Source organism: Taudactylus pleione, unplaced genomic scaffold, assembly GCF_031769625.1.
Source record: "Taudactylus pleione unplaced genomic scaffold, aTauple2 ptg000016l, whole genome shotgun sequence".
Taxonomy (NCBI): domain Eukaryota; kingdom Metazoa; phylum Chordata; class Amphibia; order Anura; family Myobatrachidae; genus Taudactylus; species Taudactylus pleione.
In genome coordinates, this window is record NW_028284418.1 from 13,518,771 (window position 1) to 13,546,238 (window position 27,468).

A 27,468-nucleotide genomic window follows, 5' to 3' on the forward strand; every position below is an offset into this window, starting at 1 on the left:
AGAGAAGACAGGCTGGTTGAGAACAGGAGAGAGGAATGGGTATATAGGAGGATAAGAGTGATTAGGAGGAAATGTAGGTAGGAGAGGGAAAGGAGAGAGAAGAAAGGCTGGTTGGGAACAGGAGAGAGGAATGGGTATATAGGAGGATAAGAGTGAATAGGAGGAAATGTAGGTAGGAGAGGGAAAGGAGAGAGAAGAAAGGCTGGTTGGGAACAGGAGAGAGGAATGGGTATATAGGAGGATAAGAGTGAATAGGAGGAAATGTAGGTAGGAGAGGGAAAGGAGAGAGAGAAGAAAGGCTGGTTGGGAACAGGAGAGAGGAATGGGTATATAGGAGGATAAGAGTGAATAGGAGGAAATGTAGGTAGGAGAGGGAAAGGAGAGAGAAGACAGGCTGGTTGGGAACAGAAGAGAGGAATGGGTATATAGGAGGATAAGAGTGATTAGGAGGAAATGTAGGTAGGCGAGGGAAAGGAGAGAGAAGAAAGGCTGGTTGGGAACAGGAGAGAGGAATGGGTATATAGGAGAATAAGAGTGAATAGGAGGAAATGTAGGTAGGAGAGGGAAATGAGAGAGAGAAGAAAGGCTGGTTGGGAACAGAAGAGAGGAATTGGTATATAGGAGGATAAGAGTGAATAGGAGGAAATGTAGGTAGGAAAGGGAAAGAAGAAAGAAGACAGGCTGGTTGGGAACAGGAGAGAGGAATGGGTATATAGGAGGGTAAGAGTGAGTAGGAGGAAATGTAGGTAGGAGAGGGAAAGAAGAGAGAAGACAGGCTGGTTGGGAACAGGAGAGAGGAATGGGTATATATGAGGGTAAGAGTGAATGTAGGTAGGAGAGGGAAAGAAGTCTGAAGAACATAGAGACTGATGGAGAGACAGATGGTAATGCAAATGCAACTGCATTCTATCATGGATCGCAGCTGCTAAAATATGCTAATGCCTTCCAAAGCGCAACCAAGCATAGGGACACCCACTGCTGCCTTCTCTTATCCGTATGATGACGTGCAACAGGGTAACCATCGGTACCATTGACGCACCTCGGGCAGCCATGCTGTATATGTGGCAAGTCTAACCAGCCGCAAACACTGCAGCTCTCCTGACATGCAAAGAGCTCTCATGCCGCACAGGAGAACGCAATGACTAATTTATGCACACCCACAAAATGGTGTTTAAGTGGTCAGACACGCCTGCGTTCTTCTAATCACCCCCAAATTACCACCCCCTAATGCTGACTACCTGTCACTCACTTTGCGTATGGTTTCTATGTTCAGACATAATGGTAATACAATCGCTGAGCATGCGCAGTGCGGATTTTGCGCATACACATTTGCAAACAATCGATCAGTGAAAATATCGGATTTGCGTACATTTCTGAATCAGGCCCATAATGTGTAACCCTGTGTTTTAGACACCTGCTTGTTGCATAGCCAGTGTCTTTGTATTGGGTTTGGAATTGGTTAGGCTTTCACTATGTCTATGTAACAAGATAACTGCAGTGTCCATTATAAGGTCTAAACCTATTCTGGGTGGTACCAATGTATGTATCAATGAGCCTAGAACTAAGAATTTGAATTGGGTAATAAGCCTCAATCTCAATACCCTGCACTTGTGAATTTACGCTATGTTGTGAATATCAGAGCACTCTCTGTCATTCTACTCCAGTACTGCTGCTGCATCTACTACAGTATATTGATGACATGGATAAATCGCTGCTTAGTACATGCATAACGTATGAATGTGCTCAAGCACTGCATAGGGTGGTTTGCCTTACATTTGTAAGTGCACATTTGTTGCGTTTGATTTATTTATATACCATCCGTGCAACGTACTATCACTCAGCTTCCCGTCTACTCTGGTGTTGGTTCCGCCCTACAGTTGATTTGGTGAGGCCACTGCTAGAAAATTTTCCAGAGCCACTTTTACTTCCCAATCTGAGCCTGTCATCCTCCTTACCTGAGAGGTAAATGTATATGAAATTAAATGCATTTCAGTATTTGATGCTGAGATGATAGTGTAGGACTTGCACATAGTGGGAGATTATCAAATCTTGGAGAGAGAAAAAGTGAAGAAATTGCTCATAGCAACCAATCAGCTTTTGTCATGCTAAATGACAGAAGCCGATTGGTTGGTCCTTTGTCTCACTCCAAGATTTGATAAATCTCTCCCATAATCAGGGGCGCGCCGAGAGGGGGGGGATCGGGTACTAATTACCCTGGCCCAGGCTTGCTGGAGGGGGCCGGCGGGGGCCCAGGTCCGGCACCACTCCCCCTCCCTCTTACATCAAAGCAGCCCAGCACATGCTGCTGTGTGCTACGCTGCACTGGGAGTTTCTCCTATGCCTGTGGGGGGAGCGATCACACTGATAGCCCCCCCCCACTGGATATGCACCGGGCTGAGGGGGCTCACAGCGTCCCCCCTCGCCAGCGGCGCTTAGCTACACTGCAAAACTTTTATTTTTATTATTATTGTTACCTAAGGGAGCGTGGCCACTCCTACCACGATTAGGCCATGCCCCCTTTACCCTGGCCCGGCGTGGCTCTTGGTGGGCCTGCCCATAATGAGGTAATCTTCACAAGGTTTGCAAGCTTAAATGTGTTGGTTTCTACCTGATGCTAGTCCTCCCTTCCCATGTAATCTCTGTTTTACACAACATTGTAAAATATATTTTATTACTCAGAATGCAGCACATTTGATAATAAATAATATACACAGTTATTGATATTATTTTTTACTATATAACTGCATAATTTTCTGCTAGTGGGAGGTGAAGGTCCAGAGTAGCAGCTGATAGTAGGTGGATAACGTAGCTGGAACATGATGTCTGCTACAGTAGTTCAGCTATCCAATATTGGAGTGGGTCTGGCTACAGCCTGACTGTAAGGCTGAGGTAGCCAAGGTGTTTCTGGTCTCTTCAGATGTAATAAAGAGAATTTGGGGCCTTGTGCAGGCCGTGATGTTTTTTCTTTTTTAGCACAAAGTAGATGCTATCTGTGAGACTGATGTTCCCTTCCCAGTGGCCTTCAGTTGGTTTAAGCTGACCGATTTGTGGTGGTGATGGTGGTGGTACAATCGGACGTCCCGATATCACTGGAGCCTGGTGCCTACTAGTTCAGCTATTTGATATTGCAGTGTGTCTGGCTGCAGGCTGACTATAAGGAAGGCCAGGAAAGGTGTTTCTGGTCTCTTCAGGTGTAATAAAGAGAATTGGGAGCCTTGTGCAGGCCGTGATGTTTTTTAGCACAGAGCAGATGTTATCTGGGAGATTGATGTTAGCTTCCCAGCGGCCTTCAGTTGGTTTAAGCTGACCGATTAGTGGTGGTGGTGGAATAATCGGCAGTCCCGGTTAATGGTTTTTATACTCCTGAAAAGAAAGAGTGTTGCAGTAAGTGAGAGAAACAAACTTGTAATGATATAGAAAACTGTGTGCTGGCTCATCTATACTAGTAGGTGAGACGATCACCCAGCACTACCACTAGCTACTCCTCTCCTATTCCTCTCCTCTCTCAGGGACTGTTGGTTTTCTGAAAAGAATACAGTTGTATTACCGCACTAGTCACTCACTTATCCTATAATTATATAAGTGGTGTTATGGGGATATTCACCGTTATATCATATTGGTTATTACCTATTATTCCTTCAATCGGATCCTGTTGTCATACAGTAGTGCCACCAATACCCCTTTATATAGTTACTTCAGAAACAAGAAAAAGAAAAGAAAAGAAAGAATGAAAGAGGTTTTCTTCCTCAGTGCACTTATCCCCTAATAACATACATCTATTGTCTATTCAATGTAACATGTGTCCTACTAAAACGTAACGTTTACTGTATGTATATATTTACTTAAAATAAGTAACCAAATAGCAGCAAAATATTAAAATGATAGTTATATGTATAGATAGAAATAGTGTTTAATATCTTCCACTTGGGAGGAGTGCCTTCATGTACCTAGTTATTATTCAACTTCCTAGAGATTATTAATCATTCAACTAGTTTATAAAGAGATATATTATTTCCTCGATCTAGTTGATAATGAGTTAAATATTACTCCATATATAAATGTTTTATATCTGTACTGAATATTTTATTTGCATATGCTCTATATTGAGGATATATTATAAGTATCTAATTTTTCTTCACTCTAAAATATGCCCTAATAATATTATATTCAGTGACTTCTAGTATTTATCACTTGGATAGTATCGATCTCTGATTCTCTGTGTTGAGCTCAGTATTCGTATTTGATACTAGGGGGTATATTTACTAAAGTGAGAGCTTTTAGAAGTGGAGATGGTGCCCATAGCAGATTCTACGTAACATTCAACCAGCACCTTCTAGAAGACAATATCTAAAATATGATTGGTTGCTATGGGCAACATCTCCACTTCTAAAAAGTCTCACTTTACTAAATATACCCCTAAGTATCTTGTTTACTCAATACCCTTGGGTCTATTCAGCATGATATAATTGACAAAAACATGCGGAAACACTGGTTTCCGCATTATTTAAGCTTTTGACCTATTCAGCAATGTGTAGATGGAGATATACCGTAATTATCATCTCCATATTTTCCTAATTCGCAGAGTTCCGCACTGTAGGGATCATGCCATTGATCTCTACAGTGTTTTAACGCTTTTGTTATTCAGCAAAAAGCGTTAAATCACTAGAAATATATTTACTTTATATAACGGCATTTCAGAATGGTGTTATATGAGGAAAATACTTAAATATTATCCCGAAAACTGCAGGGACAGAGGGAAATTTTCCCATAAGTCCCTACAGCATTGTGCAACACCGCCCAGTCTCCGTGTCTGGTTTCCGGTGACCGCCGACAGGTAAGTCCAATTAGAGCCTGTTAAACCTGCCAAAATTGATTGACATGTGTATACAGGCTTTGTACTAGCCTGTATACATTTATATTTAGGTGTGATTATGTTTAACATTTGAACACAGAAAAAAAGGAGATTTGCCCCCAGCACACTGCAGCAAAAACAATACTTAAATCCTACATGATAATAGCGATTCAGAGGTATTAGTTACATACATTTGCAAATATATGAATAAGCGCCAGGCCAATCGTCAAGGCTCCTCTATACTGGCGTCCCTAGCATTAAGGGGTTCACGTCCGAGAAGCAAGGCACCCCAAAAAAATTCCAACCAAGGACCATCCCCAGGGCATCACACGAAAAGGGAAAAAGGTGATAGTGAAGTATAAAGAAAAGATGTGTAAGTATAAATCAATAAGTGTTAATGAAATGAGAAAGAATTAAAATGACATAAATAATATACAAACAAATAGAAAAGTGATAAAAGTATTCTATGTGAATTAAGTGGTGATGCCATGAGAAAGACCTTTTTCCCTTTTCGTGTGATGCCCTGGGGATGGTCCTTGGTTGGAATTTTTTTGGGGTGCCTTGCTTCTCGGACGTGAACCCCTTAATGCTAGGGACGCCAGTATAGAGGAGCCTTGACGATTGGCCTGGCGCTTATTCATATATTTGCAAATGTATGTAACTAATACCTCTGAATCACTATTATCATGTAGGATTTAAGTATTGTTTTTGCTGCAGTGTGCTGGGGGGCAAATCTCCTTTTTCTCTGTGTTCAGAGTAAACCCCGCCCTTTACAAGCACCTGTGTTATGCAATTAAGCTGATCAGAGCAACTACCATTTCTTTTGAAAGTTTGGAGAGGCATGAAGGCAGTCAGCATTAGGAGGATGTGCTGATGCTTATAGTGCCATGTGGAGGTTTTTTGGGGTACCGTCAAGGTAAGTTAGCTCTCAGCTTTTATATGTACTGTTATCATGCAGTACATCAATTGTAATTATATGACCCAGAGTGGGCGCTACTATTATGTAGCAATAATTATTTTGGGGTGACAGTTTGGGAGTGGGGCCCCCTGGGGGGTTCTGACTGGGCCTTTCTCATGGCATCACCACTTAATTCACATAGAATACTTTTATCACTTTTCTATTTGTTTGTATATTATTTATGTCATTTTAATTCTTTCTCATTTCATTAACACTTATTGATTTATACTTACACATCTTTTCTTTATACTTCACTATCACCTTTTTTCCTTTTCGTGTGATGCCCTGGGGATGGTCCTTGATTGGAATTTTTCTGGGGTGCCTTGCTTCTCGGACGTGAACCCCTTAATGCTAGGGACGCCAGTATAGAGGAGCCTTGACGATTGGCCTGGCGCTTATTCATATATTTGCAAATGTATGTAACTAATACCTCTGAATCGCTATTATCATGTAGGATTTAAGTATTGTTTTTGCTGCAGTGTGCTGGGGGGCAAATCTCCTTTTTTCCCTTTTTTTCTGTGTTCAGAGTAAACCCCGCCCTTTACAAGCACCTGTGTTATGCAATTAAGCTGATCTGAGCAACTACCATTTCTTTTGTATGTTTAACATTTATACACATGTCAATCAGTTCGGACAGGCTGGAGCTGTACTTACCCCGTCGGTGGTCACCGCAAGCACGGACGGAGACTGTTCCCGAGCTCATGACTGAACATGTGCAGAGGAACAAACAGAAGGAATTGTTTTCGGAATCCCTAAAACAATGACTTCTGTAACATCGCAGGGACAGCGTGTTACCGCATCCGCTGTCCCTGCACAAAATATTGATGAATAGCAGCCATAAATTATCATAATTAATAAAAACTCGTGACAATGTTGCCTGATAATATTAATCATCCCCTGTGTCTGTTGTTTTGATACAATGTATCCAATTAGTTCTGGACACGATTGAGAAACCAACGAAAAGTCCTGTCAGATTTGGGGAAATCAGCCTGACACCCCCCAAAAGATGCACTGACATTGGGGATCACTATAGATACCCCCAAATAGCTCTACTGAAGGTATTTAGGGTACTTAAATGCTCTCAATAGCTGCTAATTAGCATCTTTACATAAGTGGTGAAGAATAGAATTTAGCAGGTTTTTTTGCAGAAAATAAGTAGTCCCAGCAAATTTGGGGTACATGAAAATGGGTGCTAGCATATTTTGAAGTTGCTAAAGTGAAGTTATAGAAATCTTTAAAAATCCACCTGTCGCAAACACCTGCAATCTTGAAAACACCTGGGGCATACTTGGGACCCCCCTGGAATATATTTTGCTAGTTTTTAAGTTTGTCCTCCAACTTTGTTTTCGCACCCAAAATGAAAGTACTTTTTTAGGGTGTTCTACATTTTTAAAAAAAGTTTTTTGACACAGTTTACCTTTGGTGGACTGTCCCAAGGGTGCTGGGTGGTTCCCGCAAGTTTGCACCCCAAAACCCCAATTCTGCACTTTTTGCAACGGGTTTCATAGGCGAATCTTTTTTGTCTATTCCAATGCATTGACTTTCCGCATCGGCGAAAAGGCTTTGGAATTGAATACGGGGCAAAGTTTTTGCCTGGCGAAATGAAGTCACCGGCAAAACTTTTCTGCAGAAACTGACTTTTCGCATCTAATTGAATACTCCCCTTAGGGGTAAATTTACTAAAGTGAGAGTTTTTAGAAATGGAGATGTTGCCCATAGCAACCAATCATATTTTAGCTATTGTCTTCTAGAAGGTGCTAGTTGAATGTTACGTAGAATCTGATAGGCTGCTATGGGCAACATCTCCACTTCTAAAAGCTCTCACTTTAGTAAATATACCCCCTAGTATCAATTACGAACACTGAGCTCAACACAGAGATTCAGAGATCGATCCGATGCAAGTGATAAATACTAGAAGTCACTGAATATAATATTATTAAGGCATATTTTAGAATGAAGAAAAATTAGATACTTATAATATACCCTCAATATAGAGCATATGCAAATAAAATATTGAGTACGGATATAAAACAATTATATAGAGAATAATATTTAATCCCTTTATCAACTAGATCGAGGAAATAATATACAGTCAGGTGCATAAATATTGGGACATTGACAGAATTTTCATATTTTGGGTTCTATTCAACACCACAATGGCTTTGAAATGAAACAAACAAGATGTGCTTTAACTGCAGACTTTCAGATTTAATTTGAGGGTAATTACATCCAAATCAGGTGAACGGTGTAGGAATTACAACGGTTTCTATATGTGCCTCCCACTTGTTAAGGGGCCAAAAGTAATGGGACAAATTAAACAATCCTAAATCAAACTTTCACTTTTTAATACTTTATTGCAAATCCTTTGCAGGCAATTACAGCCTGAAGTCTGGAACGCATAGACATCACCAGACGCTGGATTTCATCCCTGGTGATGCTCTGCCAGGCCTCTACTGCAAATGTCTTCAGTTCCTGCTTGTTCTTGGGGCATTTTCCCTTCAGTTTTGTCTTCATCAAGTGAAATGCATGCTCAATCGGATTCAGGTCAGGGGATTGACTTGGCCATTGCATAACATTCCACTTTTTAGCCTTAAAAAACTCTTTGGTTGCTTTTGCAGTATGCTTCGGGTCATTGTCCATCTGCACTGTGAAGCGCCGTCCAATGAGTTCTGAAGCATTTCACTGAATATGAGCATATAATATTGCCCGAAACACTCCAGAATTCATTCTGCTGCTTTTGTCAGCAGTCACATCATCAATAAATACAAGGGAACCAGTTCCATTGGCATCCATACATGCCCACGCCATGACATTACCACCACCATGCTTCACTGATGAGGTGGTATGTTTTGGATCATGAGCAGTTCCTTTCCTTCTCCATACTCTTCTCTTCCCATCACACTGGTACAAGTTGATCTTTTTCTCATCTGTCCATAGGATGTTGTTCCAGAACTGTAATGGATTTTTTAGATGTTGTTTGGCAAACTCTAATCTGGTCTTCCTGTTTTTGAGGCTCACCAATGGTTTACATCTTGTGGTGAACCCTCTATATTCACTCTTGTGAAGTCTTCTCTTGATTGTTGACTTTGACACATATACACCTACCTCCTGGAGAGTGTTCTTGATTTGGCCAACTGTTGTGAAGGGGTTTTTCTTCACCAGGGAAATAATTCTTCTGTCATCCACCACAGTTGTTTTCCGTGGTCTTCCGGGTCTTTTGGTGTTGCTGAGCTCTCCGATGCGTTCTTTCTTTTTAAGAATGTTCCAAACAGTTGATTTGGCCACACCTAATGTTCTTGCTATCTCTCTGATGGGTTTGTTTTGATTTTTCAGCCTAATGATGGCTTGCTTCACTGATAGTGACAGCTCTTTGGATCTCATATTGAGAGTCGACAGCAACTGATTCCAAATGCAAATGTTACACCTAGAATCAACTCCAGACCTTTTACCTGCTTAATTGATAATGAAATAACGAGGGAATAGCCCACACCTGCCCATGAAATAGCTTTTGAGTTGATAGTCCCATTACTTTTGGCCCCTTAAAAAGTGGAAGGCACATATAGAAACCGTTGTAATTCCTACACCGTTCATCTGATTTGGATGTAATTACCCTCAAATTAAATCTGAAAGTCTGCAGGTAAAGCACATCTTGTGTGTTTAATTTCAAAGCCATTGTGGTGGTGAATAGAGGCCAAAATATGAAATTCTGTCAATGTCCCAATATTTATGCACCTGACTGTATCTCTTAATAAACTAGTTGAATGATTAATAATCTCTAGGAAGTTGAATAATAACTAGGTACATGAAGGCACTCCTCCCAAGTGGAGGATATTTAACACTATTTCTATCTATACACATAACTATCATTTTAATATCTTGCTGCTATTTGGTTATTTATTTTAGGTAAATATATATATATACAGTAAAAGTTACATTTTAGTAGGACACATGTTACATTGAGTAGACAATAGATGTATGTTATTAGGGGATAAGTGCACTGAGGAAGAAAACCTCTTTCTTTCTTATTCTGTTACTGTTGGTTTTCTATAAGATGAGCTACATGTGTTGCTCTGTCTTGCAGCTGTTAGATAAGGATGAAATGGGCTCTTTCCTTCTGTCTATCAGTCGCACAGACAGAGCAGCAGGTATAGCCAGTCCCATAGGTGATCAGCATTGATAGGGAGAGGAGACAAATAGCCTTTGTCAGTGATCACGCCACGTAGAAGAATCAACATTTGTAATTTGTGTTGGTAGCAAAACAGTAACCTCTAGTACTTGGATGGTTCCATTAGTACAGGTAGTAACAATGGACAAGGAGATATTACATTGTTTGCAGTGGCGTAAATTCATCCCAGACGCAAGTTATAATTTGGTGCCCCTTGTCACAGCCGCTGACACTGTAATGTAGCAATTTGCATGCAGACAGGCTATAGATAGATGAAGGCAGCAGCTGATGGTCTGACATGGAGCTCTCCACTAGTGTATGGTGGCTTCTCAGGTGTCGGGAAGAGGTGTCATGTATTGGGCGGCCGTGACGGCACACTCCAGGTACAGAGTTTCAGCCCTAAGTGGGGTGAATATGTTGTGGACAATGGAGGAGGTGCCTCTTCTGAGGTGGAGCCTGGCGTCAGGTGCCTCCATTGTCTCCCATAGTTCTGCCCCTGATTGTTTGGCTCCCTGGGTTTAAGGATTAAAGAGGAATTAGTGGCACAGCACCATTAGTATGATATAGAGTATGATGGGCCACAGGGGCACTATGATAAATCTAAGGAGAACAATAGCACTGCTTTGGGTATAATAAAGTGTCAGAGTGCTGCGTCATACTGAGAAATACCATAAAGTCTGCTCCACCTGTAGCAGATATATCTTATATTTCTGATGAGCCATAATAATTTTATATTTCATTGTATATTCAAGAAATCTCAATAAACAGTATAGTTGCAGATTAGCAAATATATGATCACAAATGTCACAGGGGTGCATAAAGTCTGTCTTACTGTGTGTCCGTTAAAAGGAGAATCCCGGGATTGGGTGGCTGCCACTCCGGTACTCCAGCCCAGGGAGTTTCTGCAGCTCTTGATGGTGCTAAAAAAAAAAGAAATATTAATTTAAAAAACACTGCATACAATGTAATCTTCTTCTTATTAATGTAACCTTATATAACCATAAACATCGTATGTACATATGGGGTCCTTTTAGTTCAAACTGACATATAACACAATGATGCAGTTAATTGCTACTCTGCAGCATGTTATATATTATGAAGCTAAAACTGGCTACTGTGTGCTCATGTGAGCTTTACTTTACCAAGTATATATTGTCGGCACCAGCCTGGATATCCACTTGTGGGGTTACAAATGATTAATTTAGCAGCCAGATTGTAGAAAGCACTGTACATACATCACCCTGCTTACTGTGGAAGTGTATAGAGATGTTGCATTCCGGCAGTGTAGTCACTGTGTGATGTCTCTGGAGTCTCCTATAGTTTATGAGAGACCCATGCAGTTGTGGCTTCAGATGCAAGGCATTATACTAATAATCCCAAGCTGAGACAGATCCTATAGTAACTGCTGGTTCAGTGACTACTAGATCTAATGTAGCATGGATGTATTTGTGCTGACAATAGGGGAGAACAGATGCAAGGCATTACTAATAAACCCAAGCTGAGATGGATCCTATAGTAACTGCTGGTTCAGTGACTACTAGATCTAATGTAGCATGGATGTATTTGTGCTGACAATAGGGGAGATCAGATGCAAGGCATTACTAATAAACCCAAGCTGAGATGGATCCTATAGTAACTGCTGGTTCAGTGACTACTAGATCTAATGTAGCATGGATGTATTAGTGCTGACAATAGGGGAGATCAGATACAAGGCATTACTAATAAACCCAAGCTGAGACAGATCTTATAGTAACTGCTGGATCAGTGACTACTAGATCTAATGTAGCATGGATGGATTAGTGCTGGCAATAGGGGAGATCAGATACAAGGCATTACTAATAAACCCAAGCTGAGACAGATCCTATAGTAACTGCTGGTCAGTGACTACTAGATCTAATGTAGCATGGATTTATTAGTGCTGACAATAGGGGGAGATCAGTCTTTGGGGCTCTTCAATGTATCTCGTAGTGTAAAAATAAACATCCCACAAGTTTCAATGAACAAAAATTGTACAACAACCACAAAAGCTTTGTGTGTTTCTAGATCTACAAGTGCATCAGATATCAGGTTAAATATACATATTTATACCCGTTTTACACCAGAGCAAAAACCTTAGTTATTGCTGAGTCTACCTAGGTCGCAGCTCAGTGTTGAAAGGTCCCTGAAAAATAACCCGTGTCAAGTAACCCGGCAATCCAACCGAGGTAGCTACCAGGATCGACACAGGATGGACCCGGGTAATGGTGCAGTGTGAACAGGGCAACCCGGGTTATCCAACCTGGGTCATGCCTAAAATGAGCTGAATGGTGGTTATGGAGCAGTCACCTCCAACGTTTTATGACCTGACAAATTTAGTAGGGCAGACCCAGGTTCAGTGTGAATCGGGCCAGTGTCGGACTGGCTGACTTGAGAATAACCCAGATCGATGGTGCTGTGCAGGGCCGTAACTAGGGTGGTGCGACCTGTGCCATGGCACAGGGCACTGCAAGCCAGGGGGTGCTGTTCGGGCCTGTCAATTTTATTTTTATTTTCATTCTTACTTTTAGCTTTCTCTTCTTTTATCCGCAGCATCTCCTGGCCTCCCTTATCTCTTCCCTGGCCCTTCCCCATTAAGCCATGATCCTTTTTCGGGTGCACGTCTTATGTTCCTATTTGAAAAATAGGTGGGGGGGTGCCAATGCTCTTTTTGGCACAGGACACCAAAAAGTCTAGTTACGGCTCTGGTGCTGTGTAAACGGTGTCTGACCTGGGTTGGAACCATGTCTGAAAACCCAGGTCCGACCAGGGTGGAAAATAGGTATTTGTTTATACTGTAAAATACGTATTGGAATAGACTTCTGGGCCTGCTCTAATTGTACAAAGAGCTATTACAATGAAGGAAACATATTTTATGACACTTTTTTCCTGTTTGCCTGATTTTCAAATACAACCGACTCTCTGGCTTCCTTCATATTGGCCACTCTGGTAAAGTGTATATAACAGCACCAAACCCTGATCAAGTCAGAGAGGGTGGGCAACCTGTGAAGACATATAATATGCTCACCCCTAATGCTGCATTACTATATATGCCTGATGTCAGTGCTTATCAATAGTGCAGCACAAACACAACTTCCTTATGATTGCACATTGGAATAGACATCTAGCGGTAATTCCTTTTGTCTATAAGAAGTGGTAACGTACCTTAAATGGCAGGAAAGGAGGTGTCACTCTCCTGTGCTCTATGTCCCTCCAGCTGATGGAGCATAGGAAAGGGTGTTCACAGATGTTATCTGACACCCCAAGGCGATGTTCTGCCTTCTTTTTCAGCAGCTGTAAATGTAAATATCAGATGCCTTCACGTCACATTTTGTTTACCAATTATTATTTAGTAAATATGAAGTAAACTGTACTTTTATCTTTCAGTGGGCGGGATGCAGCAAAGGGAGAAATGCGGTCAAACCCCCAGAATGCATGTTTGACCGCATTTCTCATATGCACCAAGACCCGTAATTCGATGCGGTGGGTAATGCCATATGATGATGGCGGGACCCTATAGAAACCTATGGGCTTCTCTCTGGAAAGTGCTGTGAGAAGGGTCCAATCGGATCTCTGCCAGCACCCCCCACAGAGCTGACGTCCTTCTGCGCAGATGGACACCAGAAGGACTTCTTGGTCATAGAATGAATGCGGGAGAGTCCCATTTTTCTGGGACTGTCCCGCTGTTCCATCTGCGGGCCGCAGTATCACACAGTGGGAGGGAAGTTGGGGGGAGCGCAAATCAGAGCAGTGGGCAAGATGAGGTAGAATAGATGTCATGCGCATGCGCATGGCATCTATTCACTAAGGTAAGGAGATCCTGGGGGCTGCTCAGCATCTCAGAGAGCACACAACCATAATGACACAAGCGGAGGTGCCACGAGGCTTAATCCCCTTTCATTGCGGCTCCGTCCCCTTTACACGAAGTCCCGCCCCCTTTTGTGAGCGCACACCTACGGCGCACAAAATGTCCTGGATGTCTACACTTAAAAGTTGTGAGGTATGTAATGCTGTGGCAGCCCTCTATAGCCTATGGCCTATACATTGCAGATTAAGCCGGCGGAAGGTTCCCGGGTGCCGTATAATACATGCCACAGGTAAAATCACATCCTGCAATACGGTTTTGGACAATAACATTGCGCCCATTACACATTGGAAATCAGATGTTTGATAAATGCTCTCCTTACTGTGATTCCATTAAACATGAGACGACATAAAATATGTTGTTATTTTTATAAAAAATACATTATTTTTTACTTTTTTTTAAGGGGTGTCATTACTGTAAAGGAAAAACATTATGGGGCTTGTTGCATATTTTATCTTTATTGAAAAAGTGAAGCCTTCAATAGATATTAAAAATCTAACTAATGTTCTCATAAATGTTGTTAGAGGTCCCAGCCCCAGAGCTCTCATATCCATACCTACCAACATTTGAATGATGGAAGTAGGGACAGGGAGCGTGCCCGGAAAGGGGAAGGGGCGGAGCCAATTGAAAATGGGGCGGAGCCTCGTGGCTTGCCCCGTTTTCGTCACTTTGTGGGCATGCCCAGCACTCTCCGAGATGCTGGGCAGCCCCCAGGCAGCCCACACACAAGAGATGCGCCCGGCATCTGTTCTCCTCCTGTACACCCGCTGCTCTGCTATGCAGGGCAGCGGTTTGTGCTTTCCCCAACATCCCCCTCATCGTGGGACACTGCGGCCCATGGGCGGGGCAGCGGGACAGTCCCAGAAAAACTGGACTGTCACGCTGGAAGCAGGACAGTTGGGAGGTATGAATATCACACAGATACCATCCTGTAATTGCAGGTAGCCTGTCACAGCCAGATCTTTTATCTCAGGGTTAAGCTGCAGTTTGTGGAACCGCAAAATAATCTCAGGTCCTCACCTTCTTCAGAAAATGTTTTGCCTCCGGATTCAGCCATGTTGGGAACTTTGGCTCCTCATGCAGCACTGACTTGTAAAATAGCCGAGTGTGGGGGCCATTATAGAATGGAAATTTTCCTGTAGCCATCCTGGTAACTGTGATCCCCAGGGACCACCAATCCACGGCTTTCCCGTATGGTTTATTCAATAGAACCTAATAAAGTGATGGATCACAATATAAATAATTATATCTGTAATTACAATTTCTTTGTGTGTTACTGCCAGGTTTATGAATCTCTAACAACTGTTGGCCCTTAGATTTCTTCTTCTACACTGTCTTACACCCCTTTCTTATACACCATGTCCTAATCCAATGTCTGTATTATCCCCTGTGGCTTTATACTCTGTCACTATGGCCTTCTCCCTAGTGCAGCTCCAGGACAGTGGGAATGACTCAGGGGTGGACACAATGCTGATGTTTGGGGCATTGAGCAATATATTTGTACTGTGTGTGTGTCAGAGTCGCACCGTGCACACATGGTGACTGATTACCAATGACAGTCGCAGTGAGGATTTGGACGCAAAGTGATTGACAGTCGGGTAAATTTACTAAGATTCGACTTTGGTTGAGTATTTTTTTTCATCTCGATTTGCATCGCCGAATCTCAGGTGATTTTCCCGTTGTTCATCTTGCAAATTTACTAAGAAGTCAGTTTAGCTGAAAGTGAAATGGCCGAAGGTGAAGCAGATCGCGATATCTCCTCCGAGTTGCAAGTGAAGATGAGATTGCTCACCCGAGATTGCAGTCTGCACATATCAGTGAGATATGTGTAAGCTGCTTGTGTGTTGTACCTGTTAATAAAATGATGTATGTTTGCACATTTACTAAAATTCAAGATTTACAATCTCGGGTGAGATTAGAGTAAACTCGCAGAGAAATTGAAGTTTCAAACACTCCACCTCCCGAGCTGCGAGTTTGCCAGAAACATACACAGGTCATTGTGATATGTGTATGTTTCTGCATGTGTAGTTAATGTATAGTGTTTTCATAAAAAAAAAATGATGTAGGGTGCCGCTACATAATAATGCACAGGGGACCCCCTATATTTAAAACCAGTACCAAAACCAAACCGACCGGAGTGTAATGCCACAGCCAGGAGACCCTATTACCAGGGCTCCATGGCCAAAGCATTCTCAACCCAAGCCGGGGATCTCAGGGGAGGTGGGGACCTCCCAAAAAATGGGTCCCCCCTCTCCCGAAACCCCAGGCTTGGTCTGAAGCCCGAGACTCATCCCTGAACCACAAGTACCAGCATGCGGGGCATTAAGGGCTCAATGGTACGTGTAGTTCACCCGAGATGATCATCTCGACCTATCTCGATTCTTAGTAAATTTACCCCTTATACTTTTCAGAAAATGCTCATGTATTATGTTTTACAAGGGGTTCCATATAAGTGGCCTAGAGAAACATTATATGAAAAAGCATGTAGCCATAGAGATCATTGTACATTATAATCAATATAAAGGAATGGCACTGATGATCCCATTTGAATGTATATATCTCTGATTTTTTTTTCAAGTATATAACAGCTACATAATGGGGGTAAGGTACAATCAGGGAGGTTGCTAGACTCTCCAGGGAGTCAGGGAGATTACTGCTATTTCAGGGAGTCTCCCTGATAAACAGGGAGAGTTGGCAAGTACACCATAAGGTCATATCTTGTGATCAGAATAAAATAACTTGTTTGCAGCTATGAAAAGGGCTTTTTACTATAAGAGCTGTGACATTGTAGATTGAATTACCAGATGGGCTGGTGGTAGCGGATACTGTAAATTATAATTTATATTAATACAGAATGTAAGGTATGCAGTCGGGAAGTCGGCGGACGTAATCCCAACGGCCGGCTTCCCGACTGCTTTATCCTGGCGAGGGTTAAATGACCGGTGTCTACATCTAGACACCTGTCATTTGACCGGCGCCGGGAGACCGGCGCCCGGTATCCCGATCGACAGCCATGGGGGGGAGGGTTAGGTTTAGGGCTCCCAGCAGGGAATTAGGGTTAGGCACCCCCCGGGAGGTTAGGGTTAGGCTAGGGGGAGGGAGGGTTAGGCACCCTGGGGGGGACTTAGGGTAAGGCACGATCGGGATTTTCACCCATGTCGGGCAGCCGCTGTCAGGATTTGGTCCAAGTCCAGCGGTAATTCATACCGATTCCGAATTAAAGACTAAAAATATACATGGCTACTGGCAAGGCTAATTACACTATGCTTTATAGGACATCAGTTTTGCCTTCCACTGGATAAACTGGGGTTTATGGATGAAAGGAAGAACATTATTTATTTATTTATTTTATTTATTAACAGTTTCTTATATAGCGCAGCATATTCCGTTGCGCTTTACAATTGTAAGCATTAATAGAACAAAACTGGGTAATAACAGACAGATATATAGGTAGGAAGGCCCTGCTCGCAAACTTACAATATATAAACTGGGTTTTATGGATGAAAGGAAGAACATTATAGATTCATCTTTCTTAAAACCAGTGCATTTTTTGGTTGTACTTGAGGGTAAGTAGCACCGGCATCTTTTTTCGAGTCTCATGTTAAATTCTATTTACTAGTTCCAGAAACAGGAAGAAATAAGTACACATGTATCACATGTATGACCCAGGTGTCTGCACATGTATGACCGAACTTTACCAGATCACATGCACACTGGAGCTAGAAGCCCTAAAGCGTGCTTCCCGTTCCACTTCTTAAAATAAAAATGAAAAATATGTAAAGTAAATAATAATTTGGTTTGCTTCAAAATATAAAATAATACTTTATCTACATACATCAGTAATAGATTTATCCTGTGACTATCCTGTGCTATTACCATCCTGGGATATGATAGTAAGAGGAAGACTGCAGCTGTCCTTGTTACATACATAGGGAAGCTTTCACCAGAGCAACCCGGCAAATGTTTTCTTCGTTGTTACCCTTTTAAAAACAGACATGGGCGTAGCTATAGTAGGTGAAGTGAGTGCCAATGCTGTGGGGCCCAGAGGGTTATTGGTTGCTAAGTGACAAAATGTGACCTGGGGGGCAATGTGTGGCATGAGTACTGGTCTAAACAGACCGCAAGCTGATCACTGCAAAAAAAAAAAAATTGTTGCAAAAAAAAAAATTACTTACCTGACTCCAGGGACCGGTGATCATGCCTACGGTGATGACTCCCCTTCGGTCAGCTGGTCTCCCATAGTGCACTGCTGCCCGGTCATCAGGTGCAGTATGGGAGATCACCTGACCGGAGGCATGGAGAACATCACCGGAGGCCCGGATCATGCAGGTAAGTGTAATTAAGGGGGAGGGGGTTGTGGGGGGTCCGTGATTGGGGGGAGTGGGGCTTAACATCGGGGGAGGGGCTTAGCACCGGGGGGGTAGCAGTGGCGGCCGGTCGGCGCATGCATGGGCACTTTGTCACAGTATTTTTGGAGAAAATACTGTGATAAGGCTCCGTAGGGGATTCGCAGGGAGAGAGCTTTATCGCAAGCTCTGTCCCTGCAAGGGATTTGTAGTAAATCCATGTGATATTGCCTGAATTGCGAATTCAGTCGTTATTATGACACTACAATCTGCATTCAATATGCAGATTGTAGTAAATAGAGCCCTCTGTGAGAAGACATGGAAAACATGTAATGTTTGGGGTCCTGAGGACAGAGATTGAAAACCTGTGGGTTAAGCTACAAAAGGGAAGGGTAATGGTTAGGCACTAAAGGGAGGGTTATGCTGTGAGAGAGGAGATTAGAGTTAGGCAGTAGGGGGTGGGTTAGGTTACTTGAAGGGAGATTCGGGTTTAGGCAATAGGGGGAGGGTTAGGCTACAGGAGGGGAGGGTAAGGTTTAGGCACTAGGGGGAGGGTTAGGGTACAGAAGGGGAAGGTAAGGGTTAGGTACTAGGGGGAGGGTTAGGGTACAGAAGGGGAAGGTAAGGGTTAGGCACTAGGGGGAGGGTTTGGGTACAGGAGGGGATGTTAAGGGTTAGACACTAGGGGGAAGGTTAGGGTACAGGAGGGGATGGTAAGGGTTAGGTACTACGGGGAAGGTTAGGCTGTGAGAGGGGAGGTTAGGGTTAGGCACTAGGGGGAGGGTAATGCTGTGGGAGGAAAGGTTAGGGTTAGGCACTAGGGGAAGGTTAATTTTGTGGGAGGGTAGGTTAGGCACTAGGGGGAGCGTAATTCTGTGGGAGGGGAGGTTAGAGGGCTTGGTCTAAGGATTAGGGATATTTTCCACAGGAACCGCTGCAAGATGAGCCAGAAGTCATCATGACGACTTTACGACCATGTTGACATTCTTGTGTTGAATTATACATTTTGGCATCATGATGTTGACAAAATATACCACACACATATCTAACATTGCTTATTCTTCCTTCCTTCATATTACATACTGTATACTACCTAATTACAGAATATGTGTGGATATTTCATATATCTGTGAGGTCTGTTACTACTAAGCATGCTCCTGACTAAAGCTGGATGTGGTTCCAGACCTGTGGTTTTCATGTTATATAGATATAATAAATACAATCAGAGCCCTTTTGAAAAGCAGCTGATACCAGGGATACAACTTTTTACAGGGTCTAGATCAACTCAACGTGATGAGATTAGTGGCAATGGTCATAGTACAACTCATACTTGCCAACTTCTACGTTTTCTCTGGGGAGGAGAAGCAGTTGGGCGGTGCTGGAGGTGGGTAGGACGGATCACGTAATTAAACCCCGCCCCATCACAGTAATTTGACGTGAATGCTGCATATTTAAATAGGCGAGGGGCCAAATGACACGATTCTCATAGACATGCGTCATTAGGTCCCGTTCTCTACTCACAGACCCGTCGTGCCCCGGGAATTTTCTCCCCATTCTGTCCACTTCACTAGGAAGTGGGCAGAATGCGGGAGAAGTGCCTACTCTTCCAGGGATGCGAGGTATTGCCCGAAAAATTGTGAGCCTCCCACAGGTCTCGAGAGAGTAAGCAAGTATGGTACAACTGTATTCTACATTATACAAACATAGGAAGCTACAACTCCTAACATTACGTGACTGCAGAACATTAACATACTATAATTATTCTGCATCTTCAATACTAAACACTGCATCCAGCATCTAAATAATGCAGGCAATTACATTAAAAACCAGAAAGATATTTTGGAATATAAATTTGCAAAACCTCTTTTTAACTCTCTCTAATTTTGTATCTCACCTCTGGGGCCATGTAACAGACAGTGCCAGTCCTGCCGCAGATTGTTTTACCTGGGTGCATGCCATCCTGGGCGAGACCAAGATCTATAATTTTTATGTGGCCTTCCTCATCCAGCATTATGTTGTCTGGTTTAATATCCCTGTAGTGATATAAAGAGATGTCTGGGTCTGAATTTGGTATATAACAACTGGGTGCATCAAGTAGCCTGGAGATTATGACATGAAAATAAAATTGCAAAGTAGATGGAAACAGGATACAACAATGGAACTTTTTACACATGCCGACTATAAAACTGGCAGCCCTCCAAGGCTTTCTGTGTGATGTTCAGTCTCCTATATGTCCATAAATTATTAGGTTACTATGGGGACCAAGTTATTTACTGACACTGATGAAAGGTGCAAACCTGCACTGAACTCAAATAGATATTTGCCTTCATTGAATAATGTGCACTATACAGATGGCATATGCTCAATATACCGACCGTGGGGATTCCAGCAGTCAGAATGCTGGCGCTGGAATCCCGACACCTGTCAGAATCCCGACCGCCGGAATCTCAAAGGTAAGCAGGTGGGTTAGGGTTTAGGGTTAGGCACTAAGGGGGGAGGGTTAGGTTTAGGTGCGGGGAGGGGTAGATGATTAGGTATAAGCACTAGGGGGGAGGTTAGGTTCAGGCATCGGGGAGGGAGGGTTTGGGTAGGTAGAGGGGGAGGGTTAGGAAACCGACTGACAGGTGTCGGTATCCTAACCCTGTCTGGATGCCGGCTTCAGGATTCTGACTGCCAGGATCCCGTACCCATCCCATACAGATAAATGCTAATTTCCTGCTGTGGTAATCCAAGTTTACACTTTTGTGTAAGTACATAACTCTTAGCAGTATATTTTATAGCATGGCGACTGCCTAAATCCTGCATTTTAACCTTTATTACATATATGTGGGACTTTCCTGTCATAGGTTAAAGAAGATACTGCTGTTATTGCAGATACAGATGTGTCATCACACATCTAGTATCAATACGCCATGCGGCATGAGATGCCTGGCGGAAGTGAGTGGTCAGGGACATTGCGTTTTGTGTCTTTTTTGCCAAAAATGCATCTAAGTTGCAACATGATGTGACTAGGATGCACAAGGAGATTGCACTGATTAATTTAATATGCAACACTTGTATAGTGTACACGAAGCACAATGGACCTTGACATGGAAAAAAGCTGTGGCCACTGCACAGATTCAGAGACTCAGTTACACACAGTTACACACAGAAATACTAATGTCACATATCAAATTAACTTAGCACAGTCTTCTAGAGCTTCCTAGTTACATCTCACTGCAACTAAAACACATTTTCATCAATAAAGATACAATAAAATGCCCAGCGCTAGCAGAGTAGCACAGGACTTGGTGCGCTGAGAGGGGCTATTTGGCGCGACTACAGCAATGATGTGTGAGGACACTTGTATCTATAACATGTAAGATTATTCTACTAACCGATGAGCAATGCCTCTTCTGTGGAGATATAGGATGCCACAGATTAGTTCTGCTGTATAGAACCTGAACAGGAGAAGAGAATGAAGTTAGTAAATGATTATATAACTATCCTAAAGTGAATATGTTTAATATGTGTGAAGAAATGAACTAATCAGCTGCACAAATAGAGATTATATGTCCCGCATTCAGGCATGTCCCCTTTCTGTCAATGGGGCTGCAGATGTCTCGGCGGCCCTGGCTGTGCCTAACGGGTGCACACAGCACGTCTACTCTCTGATCTCTACAGATGCCTCCATAAGATACAAGTACGCTCAGGAGACCGGAGAGGTGAGGAAGAGGCGAATTGTCCTAAAGTTTCAGTCACGTGAAAAGTTACATTTCTTACAGCTGTAGAATCACCTCTTTCATTGGATAAAACTTTTCTTTGTTTCTCCTAAGGCACCGCACAGGTTATTCTCATTTATGGCATCAATTATTCATGACAGTAAAAGACGCAGTAACACTTTTGTATATTTCAAACCATATATTACATAGGACAAAGAGCACCTAGGCACATATTTCTCTACTCCGAGGGGGAAATTACCTAAAGGTGGTTCGATAAATATGGTGATGTCTATACTTTACATGTGACAAATAGGGACAGCAATTTGTTCTGTGGGTTTAGACAAATGGTTAATTTGTGGAGGTTGTGGCTTTAGGAAAGTATGGAAAACACTGCAAGTTTGTTTGTACAGCAAGTCAGGCCCTTGTTAGGCCTCTTCCATGAAAGCCACCGTCTTGCTGTAGACATTTCTCTGTTTTGGTGGATATCTAGGTACAGTTGTACAAAGTGATGCACATGGCACCAACATAGAGGAATTTGTACTTTATAAATGTGACTGGACCTTATTCAGAGTCAAATGTAAATTTAATTTGTGGCTTTGTTGGCTGTAGATTGTATTTATGTTGAATGTACAATGCTCATCTATTTTGGGTTTGCCCAAAGTGCGACTACGAACGACTAGGGTATCAAGATCTAGAATGGGCCAAAATACAGTAAGGGGGTGGTAAGGGCATGCAATCTAGAAGTTGCAAACGTAGCTGCCCGGAGGAGCCTGGGCTGTAATGCTATAACTAAGTTGTATGCTGATTGGTCACTTGGATATCTGTTATCTGCATTACCCAGACAATAACTGTACTATATTTGCATTGTGTACTGCCATGTTCAGCATTTTGAGAAATCACCCTGAAACCAGGCTTCCGTCGTACTCCTGCCGCTTCTGACCAGGTAGCCGTGAAGGCGAGGGAGCCGTAGCTACAGACTTACAAATGCAACTGTCTCTGAATAGATTGCAGGAATGTGACGTTTCACATGCAGATGTATTTGGGAATTCTGTTTGCTTGCAACTCTGAATATGGCGCTGTAGGTTTATTTTTCCATATATAATGTTTTGGCTTATGAAATTGTTGCAGTGCTTAATATATTTTGTGTCTCCTTCATCTGACAATCCTGTCACCTTCTGTTTATTTCTACCCACCCTCAGTGACTGCTCTCTGCAATATCTCATTAGAAGTTATTTACTTACTGCACTTTGTCTATCTCTATGGAACCGCACATTTTTATTAGTGCCTCCAGGCTGCCACCGCCAATGTACTCCATTATGAAATACGCGTGGGCCTATAACACAAGAAAACTTTCAGGTAAATACAAATATTCATTAAAAGCATAAATAAGTTTTAAGATCCTAGAACATAAAGATCCACAGCTCATACTTTTGAAGTTGGCAGGTGATCTGTAATTATAAAGAGATGGGCTGTTCCTGCTGATAATTTACTTCTGGTCTGGATGATTTGAGGCTGCAGCCATATAAGGGTACAAAGGATTCAGTATCTGAGACATAAGAAATGTGTGACACCCCATTCAGAGTAACTAGCACAGAGGCCATGATTCAGAGCCGGACGCTCTGACAGAGCACTCGCTCTGAATCAGGGCCGTCCTTCTTAATTTTTAGAGCGGCCTCCTGGCCGCTCGTATAGCTGTGGGTGACCACCCACAGCTATAGCGAGCGGCCAGGAAGATGGTCGCGATGGTCAAGACCATTGCGACCATCGGGCTTGCGACGAGACCCTTGTGGTAGGGTCTCGTTACCGCAAGCCCTAGAGTGCTTTCGGCTCTATCAGAGCCGAGAGCACTCCCACTGACATCACTTGTGATGTCAGTGGGGCCGGCTCCAGACGGTAGGCGTTCCCATGGGAACACCTCCATCTAGGCAGCCATGCCCCCGGCACGCCCACCAAAGGGGGTGTGCTGTCACTCACCATCTACAGCACGCCCCCTTTGGTGCAAGACCCGGAGCGACGGCTTGCCCGTCGCTATCCGGGTCTCTTGCATGCACACGACGGAGCCGGTTCCATCGTGTGCTTGCGCACTGGGCCAACACCGACCCACTTGTGAGCACTCAGCACTCGCGAGCGGGTCTAAATCAGGCCCAGAGTCACATCACTGTACATCATAGTGTGTCTCCAGCATCATAGTGGGGAATGTAATCACTGATAATAACATTACATACTAATAAGATAGTGACAGTGTGACTAGGTTAATGTCCTATAGATTATGGCAGAGCAGTAAGAAGTTCCTGTACCTTGGATTGCAGTGCCATATAGGCCTGACAGAGGAAAGGGCATCCCTGGGCCTGAAGAAGTATTCTCCTCTCCCTCATTATAGAGTTGATGTTTTGAGTCTTTTTAATAATTTTCACTGCAAGTAAATCCTTACTGCCGGGGAGAGATGCGAGGACGACCTGAGAAAGACAGTGAGATAGCTGATAAGTTTAGTAATGTTCAGTGATCAGATATTTAGTAATAGCTACAGAGCTGATAATCTTCATACAGGTTGGGTCTCCCATATCCAAAATGCTTGGGACCAGGAGTATTTTGGGTACCGGAATATTCCGTATTTTGGAATATTTGCATTTAATAATGAATTATCTTGGGAATGGGACCCAACTATACACACAGAATGCATTTATGTGTTACATACACCTTATACACACATTGTGTCCTGTCAGGTAACCACTGCACACAGCAGTAACACAACAAGACTAGTGAGACATGTATGTCGTAGAACTCCATCCAATGGGATGAATCTGCTTAATCTTATTACTGCCAGAGCCTACACGTTCCACAGTCTCCTAACATGCTTGGATTTGTTATAACTACATGAATACCAGAGTCTACGGACACAGCATGTATAGTGCCTTGCTGGCATCTACTCATAGTTATTACATGGTGGTGATATCTTAGAAATATTATAAAATAAGATGACTTTCACCCAGATGCTGTGTGATATCCGGGGCCGGATTATAAGGGGGGGTGAAAGGGGCAGTCGTCCCGGGGGCTCAACACCTAAAGGGACCCCACTAAGCAGCAGCAGCTGCAAAAGAGCAGGCACCGTTATTAAGCTCCACCCACCTAGTGGTAAAATGCCGCGATTCACAGGTAAATCGGCTGGAGGCGGAGCCAGTATGATGCATATCCATTACAGTTGTGTCACTTGGCTCCGCCCCTTTCCGATTGACCCGCGAATCACGGCCAAGCCGTGAGGGGGCAGAGCTTAATAACATAGTGCCTTCCTGCCAGGTCCCCTCCCCATCCACAACATGCAGTGCAGATGGTGCAAGGTAAGTGTGTGTCTGTGTGAAATGTGTGTGTGTGACTTGTGTGTGTATGTATGTATGTATGTTTTTGTGTAATGTACAGAATGTGTGAAATATGCATGTGTGGTGTATATATGTGTTTTTCTGTGTGACTGTATATATATGTGTGTGTAAGTATATAAATATATGTGTGTTGTGTATGTGTATATATAAATATATACAATTATATTGATAGGGGTTCCCACAAAGTTGATGCCCCAGGGCCCCCTCAAACCTTAATCCAGCCCTGGTGATATCATTAGTTTCTCTTCTATCTCACATATATAACCCCAATATAGGGGACTAATTCCCATATATAACCCCAATATAGGGGACTAATTCCCATATATAACCCCAATATAGGGGACAAATTGAAGTGTCAAGCAGTGAACAATTATTGTTAACAATTTTGTTTCCTATTCACGCTATCTAATTTTCAGCTATATTTTACTTTTATATTAATTTTTGTATATCCCTGATGAAAATGTGAATCTAAATACATTGAAACACTGGATCAGTTCCTGACTTGAAGTGGTTTTTATCACTGAGTGCCGCTTTCTTTCTCTATATTTACCCAACATGTGGGTTGTGGCGGGCACCAGGCACAGTAACCTTGTTTACGGTTAGCCTAGAGTACCATCAATTCCTCTATTCCTACTAGAGCCCACAGTGACATAGGGCTAGCATGGCTGAGATAACAATATGGGACTGTTTATTACAAATTACAACAAACCTGGTAAGGCAATCTCAGCATAGTACTTAAAGTAACAGAATACTGAAAAAGTAAAATATATATATATTATTTTATTTTTTTTCAAGTGGAGACTTTTGTAAAATAATAAGGCTATTGCTCCTTTCCAATGAAAACATTATTGTCTTGTGAAGGGTGGACGGGCGTTAGATATTATTGAAATTGTATATTCTTTTATCATATGTTTAATAAAACCCTGCATACACTTTTGTATAGCAGAGAGGATGATCCAGAGTCATAAATTAATCTTTATTGTTGTAGTTATTTTTTTCAGTATGCCATGGTGATAAACTAATGTTCATTTTTTTACATTGAGCAGACAAACGGCAATTAGAAAAATTACATTTATCTTTATATAATGGATATGTCATACCTCCCAACATGACCCTCTCCAGGAGGGACACAATGCTCTGGTCCTGGACTTCCCTGGTAATTTATGATTGGTGGTGGCTCTAGAGGTGGGGCTGCAGTACAGTCCAAAATTAAAATAGGGGAGTGACACCAACTGCCAGTGAGTCCCAGCCAGTGATGTTTGGCAGCGTGTGAAATGACAGTTGGTGTGTCTCCCCTATTTTAATTTTGAACTGCGCTGCGGCCCCACCTCTTACCAGGGACGGACCAGAGCATTGTGTCCCTCCTGGAGAGGGTCATGTTGGGAGGTATGTGATATGTTATTAAATTGGCCATAATAATGATAATAATACCATTTATAGGATTTTGCTTTTCTTCAGATGGCAAATGGTCCTGCTAAGGGGTCGCAACCCTTTTGGATCCCTCCGCCCCTGACCGGCTCATTCCGCCAGATGTTGGGGCTCTTGTGCGCATACATGACCTGTAGGGGCTCATGCGTGACCTGTGACCGCGAAGGAGCAATGATGAATTGCTCCGGCGCTCGCATCAAATTAGAACGACCCCGATAATTAACATCATGAATAGACCACTTTATGACTGCAATTTACATATTCGCCAAAAAACAATATTCCTAAGGCATACTGGAAAATAGATGTGGACAAGCCTGAGATTAGCACAATATGATTTGGGTGGATAAGAACATTTACTATTTTGCCCTATTTTCTCAATTGGGAATGATGGTAGGTATGAATCTATTGTGGTAAGAAACATCACTTACTTTGCCAAAACTCCCTTTTCCAAGGATGGCATGTACTTCAATTTGCTTAAGAGCAAATGATTTCCTCTCAGCTGATGCCAATTCCTTCACAGTGCCCTTCTCATAATCCCCTTCTTCCCGGCTAGCATCTCTAACTTTCTTCCACTTTCTATCTTCTTCAAGCTCTTCCTCAATCACTCTGTGCCGTTTGGCATTCTTAAATTGAGCCTCCAATAGTGGATTTCCGTGGATGGCATCAATTTTAATCAGATGCACCCGGATGGATTTGGGGCACAGATGTTTTATTTTTTGTCTCAACCTTTTCCTGTCTGATATCACAGACATGGAAATCTCCAT

At 42.8% G+C, this 27,468-nt stretch overlaps 1 protein-coding gene across 1 annotated transcript; it reads right to left on the minus strand.

Moving 5' to 3' along the window:
- Nucleotides 1–2,739: 2,739 nt before the first annotated feature.
- On the minus strand, nucleotides 2,740–27,468 carry LOC148540917 (protein kinase C delta type-like). Its single transcript, XM_088473202.1, has 9 exons — nucleotides 27,133–27,468; nucleotides 24,200–24,358; nucleotides 23,144–23,235; nucleotides 21,579–21,641; nucleotides 20,096–20,234; nucleotides 14,876–15,067; nucleotides 13,156–13,284; nucleotides 10,808–10,895; nucleotides 2,740–3,363 (listed from the first exon to the last, which is right to left on the minus strand). The coding sequence occupies exons 1-8, from the start codon at nucleotides 27,466–27,468 to the stop codon at nucleotides 10,818–10,820; spliced, it is 1,188 nt and encodes a 395-aa protein (XP_088329328.1). The 3' UTR covers nucleotides 2,740–3,363; nucleotides 10,808–10,817.